Source organism: Penicillium digitatum, chromosome 4 (genome assembly GCF_016767815.1).
Source record: "Penicillium digitatum chromosome 4, complete sequence".
In the NCBI taxonomy this organism is placed as follows: Eukaryota; Fungi; Ascomycota; class Eurotiomycetes; order Eurotiales; family Aspergillaceae; genus Penicillium; species Penicillium digitatum.
Genome location: NC_089387.1, coordinates 80671 through 87455, shown reverse-complemented (window position 1 = coordinate 87455; position 6785 = coordinate 80671). Strand labels below are relative to the sequence as shown.

The 6785-nt window shown below is 49.5% G+C and overlaps 1 protein-coding gene across 1 annotated transcript; it reads left to right on the top strand.

Moving 5' to 3' along the window:
- Nucleotides 1–3634: 3634 nt before the first annotated feature.
- On the top strand, nt 3635–6020 carry Pdw03_0030 (Putative Ser/Thr protein phosphatase family protein; the record flags this gene model as incomplete). Its single annotated transcript, XM_014679014.1, has 4 exons — nt 3635–3643; nt 3772–3919; nt 3993–4104; nt 4217–6020. The coding sequence occupies 4 exons, from the start codon at nt 3635–3637 to the stop codon at nt 6018–6020; spliced, it is 2073 nt and encodes a 690-aa protein (XP_014534500.1).
- Nucleotides 6021–6785: the final 765 nt, after the last annotated feature.

The following is a 6785-nucleotide window of genomic DNA, read 5'->3' as shown; positions in this document are numbered from 1 at the left end:
GATGGGTATATAGTAGTGTCTCGATCCATCGGAATTTGAGAACTCGAATTTCAGCAGACTTCCTGGGACCAGCCCGAGGACTAGCCCGAGAATTGTATTCATGTTGGAAGGAAAAAAAATGACGATCGGAGGCAAGATCAAAAAGCCTCGTGTGTCGACTCTGTTGCCACTGTTCGAGGCAATGCAGGCGGATCCGCTTTTCACTAGCGCGAGGTTGAATTTGCGGGGGTGAGACACGGCGAACTTGTGTGTTTCAGAGGCTCTTTGAGTAAAGTGAGAAATATAAGAATGGTATAGATCGTAAAACAAGGAAAACAAGGTGCAACGGTGACTTAAATGACTTCTCTGGAGAAAGGGGTGGGGTGCAACCACGTACGACAATTGTCCCCCTGAGAGGTCTTCCCCTTGACACACATCCCTTTGGTATACAACCAGTCCTGGAGCCCTGGAGGACATTCTGAAAAGGTCACTTTCGGGTGTTTTCACTGAAGAAATTCCCTTCTCATGGGTCTGCAGCGGCTGAAACCCCCTTTTTGTTTTCTTTGATTGTGCTGTATCTTCTTTCTTCATGTTCTCGTCAACCTCTTGCCACTGTGCGCGCAATGTCAGAATGAGCGAGTTCATATTTCAACCGGTCCTTGCATGGATGGATTGCAATGGTGATTCCGCAGCCCTTTGGTCGAGGGGATGTCGAAGAACGCAACCCCCTGTCAAGTCAGTTCCATCCCCCCCCCCCCCCCCCCCCCCCCCAAAACTAAATACTTGTGACTCACAGGTGACTAGATTGTGACCTGCAGTCGATCATCGTGTTCTCGGCCTTTGCGTTGAAATGTGCCCACCCGAGAACCGTGAGCAACTTCTCCGTAGTGGCGTACATTCTACATCCATTGCGATCGCGACCGAAAGATGTTGGTGTTTCAACGAACCTCCACTGTTTGAGAATGCTGTACACTCTCGGTGGAAGATGCCCGTGAAGACTCGGAAATTGTCCAAACAATCTTGGCAATCTAGGAGGGTTGGATTCCACTGGCAAGTACTCGAGCCAATGTCAGTCTCAAGTCTGCTAATGCACACACACGTTCTGGGGAATAGTCCTTAGGGACGGATAGCAGCACCCACATGACAGTGAGTCTTTAATCTGACTGGGTCGAAAGTGTGCGGTTTTAGTGGTATAGCAACTCTGCACTCCTCGATTGGAGGATTTTAGCAAGTCGAAAACCCACTCTGGACCCTGGACAGTCGGTATGTCTTTTGAACCACATTTGACTGGTCGAAGCTTTGTAGGCTGGTCCACAGAGGCCTTTGGTTAGCGAGATCTAGATGTCCGGCCGCAAATAATGCCAAGCAGCAGCTTCACCTAGGCCATCCGAAGAGCCCAAGGTTGACACTGCATTCCGAATTTGAGTTGTGCCAATGAGATGAAACTCTTGTGTCCTCCCCTGAATCGTGTGAATAATCATTTGACGCATGCTACTTTGTCCGCATCGATGACCGACTATTCATATCCTCATGTACACGAAGTATAGCGACTGCAGCTAGTATTTCCTCCATATTCTACTGTTGGACACCCAGTCTCGGTTTGAGGATTGACGCCATTTAGACACAGCACTACGCAAAAATAAATGGGCCTGACATCAGTCTGGAGCTATGATATGTGGCTAATTTATTTCTACTCCACAGTTGACACAGTACTGTGGGGTTTCCGCCAATCTGCAGGAAGATCGGCAAGGGGTTTGTGATGCACTTCCACTTCTGACTTCCCTTGGGCATTGATCCAGCTAATGGTGACATCCAGTATAGATGTTCGCGCTTGGTCACACACTTCAACCTCCGACACATGCACGGATGGCCTCACCAATGTCAGCCTCCTGAATATAGAGCGCTGTGAAGATCAACTTGCACTAGTATCCTCTGTACTTGATACTACTGTAGCTAGCGATTTCGCCTCTGATGGCCGATCACTGCTCCTATGTCAAATTATAAGAAGAAGCGTCTCTACCAAAAAAAAAAAAAAAAAAACTAGTACAAATAACCGTTTAACTACTAAGTGCTCTGGATTTCCCGAGTACTATTTATTCACGATTTCTATTTCTAAACTTCAACTCTCTCATCAATCACCAACATATCAAACGGATCCGAGATGGACGTCTGATTTAGCTCGTTGGACATAAGTTTTGTATGTCAGTCCCTGGGTACTTCCCTTCCAGCTATTTACCAAGGTCAGTGATTCTAGGGGAAGAATCGACAATACTGCTGAACGAGAAGACTACCCATCGGTTTCAGATCAGACTTTCAATTGACGACAGAGCTTTTTCACTGGGAAATATTCTTCAAAGGACTTCGGAATGTCACTTTGAAATTTGTCTTTGATGTACCTGGTTGGCAATTCAAGCGTAGTCGGGTTTGATGGCCGGCTGCGCAATGACTTCCCACTATCAGCTTGCAAGACAGTTTATACGACTCAGGCCACGCTAAGGCTCAAGTGAGCCTCAGCGGAACCGCTGCCACTGAGTCTCCACATACGAGTCAAACTGACTGGACAAGCATTGATTTCGTCTTCATTTTACAGGAGGAGCTTCTACCATCCGCAACAGTCTATGGGTGCTTGTTCAAGGCTTACCTTAGAGCGTTTAGTTGCCACAATACCTTTCATTGGAATGCACCGGAGAAAAAGACAGACATTTTCAGATAGGATGCCAATCTCTCGGACTGTCTTCTCACCCGATTTTCTCATAGTTTGCTTCTCTTCTACTTTGCTCATGCCAGTCAAGGGTTCTCACCAGTACATTAATCCGACCTTTCTTGTCACATCTTCCACGTTTGCACCTTGGAAATATGACTGAAGGTGCACGTTGCTCCTTCAATGGACATAGTGATTCCATTACAAATATCGTCTTGCGAAGATGGACCCATTCTGCCTCCATATAGCGAGCCACGATTACACCGAGAAAATAGGGGCCTAGGGTCCCTTCAGCTCTAGAATCTGTGATTGAATTTGGATTGATCAAAAAGAAATTTCTTTTCAGACGCCGCTAAGGATGTAGCATGTAAATACGACTGTCAAGATTTCCTGTTAGGTTACATGAAATGCAACCTCTCATCTGGGAAGCGAGGTGTTTATGGCCAGCCCACTTCATTATTTCGGTAAACAATTGGTCATAGATGCTCGGGTTTCTGTCTTTATGGGCACGTATTCACATTCCCAGAAAACCCCCCAAACTGCCATACTGAATATCGTCCAGGTACTGCTGCACCGTTGCGCGACTCGCGGTATGGGTGATGCGCTTAGATTTAGGGGAGAGGGGGGTTGTCAAAGTGCCTAGCAATTAATTAGAAACTGCAGGATTGCAGCATACCATGATTAAAATGCGATTCCAACTGAGCAAGAGTCCAATATGTATGTTGTACTGTCTGCAATGGATCATCGCATACAATTCAAGACGGGGTGCCCAGGGGCGGCTTACCTAATCTTCATGTCAACCTGCTTCATCGATGAGAAAGTGAATCTTCAACATCTTTTTCCACTCGACACCACCTTCATACTTTTCCTTCCTTTCCCGTCTTTCTCCCCTCCTTCATCTTCACCACACTCTCCATTTCATCCCGTCAAATTCAATTTTATTTTAAAACCCCGATGGCTTCTGTAGGTGGCTCCCAAACATTGCCTCACCTCGCATTTGCGTACCCCAGCTTCTAATCGCGCAAGATGAATGCTTTGTCTTCGGATCTTGGAGAGCTTGGCTAATCTAATCACTTTCTTCTCATAAAAAGCCCCGCCCCAACTTCGGTGCTCAAGGCTACCCTATTCCGAATGGTGCGGCTGCGGGCCCTGTCCCCGGTGCCACGCCGCTTCTACCCAACAATGGCCGTGTGATCCAGAGCGGTCCGACACGAATCTTGTGTATTGCAGACGTGCGAGGTAAATTTTTACTCTGGCAAATTTTTTTTTCTCTTGGCAAAGTGACACGGTATTAATGGGACTCATATAACAGGCAACTTGAAGTCTCTTAACGAGCTTGCGAAGCAGGCCCGCGCTGACCATATCATTCACACTGGTGACTTTGGTTTCTATGATGACACTTCCCTCGAGCGGATTGCAGACAAGTGAGTACTCTTTCCGCGCTTTTTGGCGCGGGTATTTGCTGCCCAACACATTCCCCTCACCAGACGCCGAAAATTGCTGGGCCGCATCAGCTAATACCGGATCCACGAACAGAACATTGAAACATGTGGCACAATATTCCCCCCTTCTCCCTGAGAATGTGAAACGGTCCATCGCACAGGTATCTCCCCAGCAGTCAATTAAACAGCGCTTCCCGCCCGAGCAACTGCCCCTCTCCGAGCTCTCCATGCTTCTGGACAAACGCATCACCCTTGATGTCCCGGTTTACACAGTTTGGGGTGCCTGCGAAGATGTGCGCGTATTGGAGAAGTTCCGTTCGGGCGAGTACAAGGTAGATAAACTTCACATTATCGACGAGGCCAACTCGCGCCTTCTCGATATCGGTGGCGTGAAGCTCCGTTTGCTGGGTTTGGGAGGTGCCGTTGTAATGCATAAGCTTTTCGATAACGGCGAGGGAAAAACGACTATTGCCGGCGGCCAAGGTACCATGTGGACAACACTCTTGCAGATGGGCGAACTCATTGACACCGCTAATCGGGTCTACGACCCCTCCGAGACCCGTGTCTTCGTCACTCACGCTTCCCCCGCCCGCGAGGGCATGCTGAACCAGCTTTCTGTTACCCTCAAGGCCGATTTTTCCATTTCGGCTGGTCTGCATTTCCGCTACGGTTCTTCGTACAATGAGTTCTCCGTGAACCCGTCTTTGGACCACTATCGCGGCAAGCTTGCTGCCTCTAAGGCATCATTCAATGATGTCTGGGAGACGGTCAAAATCGAGGTCGAGGCAGCTATCTCCTCTAACGACGGACAGAAGACCCTCCTAGAGAATGCCCTGGATGTTGTTCACAAGATGCCGTCCATTGCCAATGGCGGCAATCCATTCGGTGGCCCCGTTGCCGCTGGTAATGCTGCCGGACAGGTTGACGAGAGTGCCTTCAAAAATATGTGGAACTTCAACTTGGCGGATGCCGCATTCGGATATCTCGTACTGGAGGTTGAAGGTGGACGCATCGCGACAGAGATGCGGGCTCAGGGATTCAACTTCGCCCACCGCACTGGCAAACCCCAGACAGGTGGTGCCCCTCAACCAGTATCCAGCAGTCTCCCAGCGACCACTGCCTCACCTGCCCCGACCGGCGCTGCCCGGACCCCCGTCGTGGCTCCTCAATTCGGCCAAGCCCCTCCCGCGCGTGCACCCATTCCTCAGGGTCAGAAGGGACCGAGAGCCTCCCCAGTTCCTGTGATTCCTAAATCCATTAGCCCGCAGCCACCTGTTCTCGCCTCTGCTCAGCCAGCCGGGGAAGAGAAGACCGCTGCTGCCGACACTAATGGTGCCGCCCTGCACGAAAAACCAAGTGAATCACCTGCACCTCGGGGTGAAAAGAAGCCCACAAATGCTCTTTTCGTAACAAGCGCCGAAAGCGAGCAGGCTGTCCGTGACCTCATCTCTGAGGAAGACAGATCAAAGATTACCAAGATCGAAAAGCTCGGCAAGTACAACCACGTCGTGACATTCGCGGGCGCCGAAGAGGCCAAGGCGGCGTTGGACCACCTGCCTATTGAGCTGAAGAAGCCTGGCCCCACTCCCCATGGCCAGCAACGTAAGCCCAACTTCAAGTTCTTCGAGGACCGCAGCACCCGAACTGCTGTGGGCAATGCCGGAACTTGGCAATCCAGCACCCGGGGTGGCATCACTACCGCCCAGCGTGGGTATCAGAGCGCCAGTGACAGCGATGGTAGTCGCCGTGGTGGATTCAGTGGCCGTGGCCGCGGAGGTCGCGGCAGTGGCGAGCGAGGGCGTGGTGGTCGGGGTGGAAGTCGGGGTGGCTTCAAGAGCGGCCCCAATGACTCTCCTACTCCCTCAGGCGACAAGCCTGTTGTATCCGGTGACGCCTGATCGAGGACATTGAAGATTCTTTGTCTCATATTTTTCCCTCGGCCATCGACATTGCCTCGATCTTACACCCTTGATACTTTAATTCTTTTGTGTCTTTTTTTTTTCTCGTCCCATTTGCAAATCTTCCTTTTGCCTTTTTGACTCTGATAGCGCTCAATATCTCTGTTCTTTGTTCTCAAGTCTGGTCGGAGGCAACAGAGCATGAATGCGAATTGCAGCATTGATCCGGACTCCGAAGTGAGCCCTTCGGTGAGCTCCAGACCGCGTTCTTTTTTTTTGTTTGCAGAGGGAGGAGTGGATGCAGAAAACATCATCAGAAAAAAAAAGAAAAAAAAAACAGAATACACCATTTCACCTCTTTTTCTCTCTGTACTTTAGTTTTATGTTCGTGGACCACATCGATACCCTTGCAGCTCTGCTTCATTTGGAGTCTGTCGATCTACGAGATTGATGCTCCGTGCTCATTCTCGCGTACAAACCTTACTATTACCGCACTAGCTGGACCAGCAGAAACGAGTCGATTGACAGAGTAGAGATCCATTGAGGAAAAATCTTGTGTACAAAAAGATAAGTTCATTGAACATCGTAAAGCAAACCTATCCTATCCGAGCTACCAAGGAATGTAGTGTACCAAGTTCGCCATATTCCCTTTGCGCATGACAGGCATTGGAAATGCCATTCCCTATTTGTGGAAAACTCATGGCCAGTGTGAGACGGTGTCCGCACATTCGCCAATCTCAACAATGCCAATTAAAACCGGCAAGA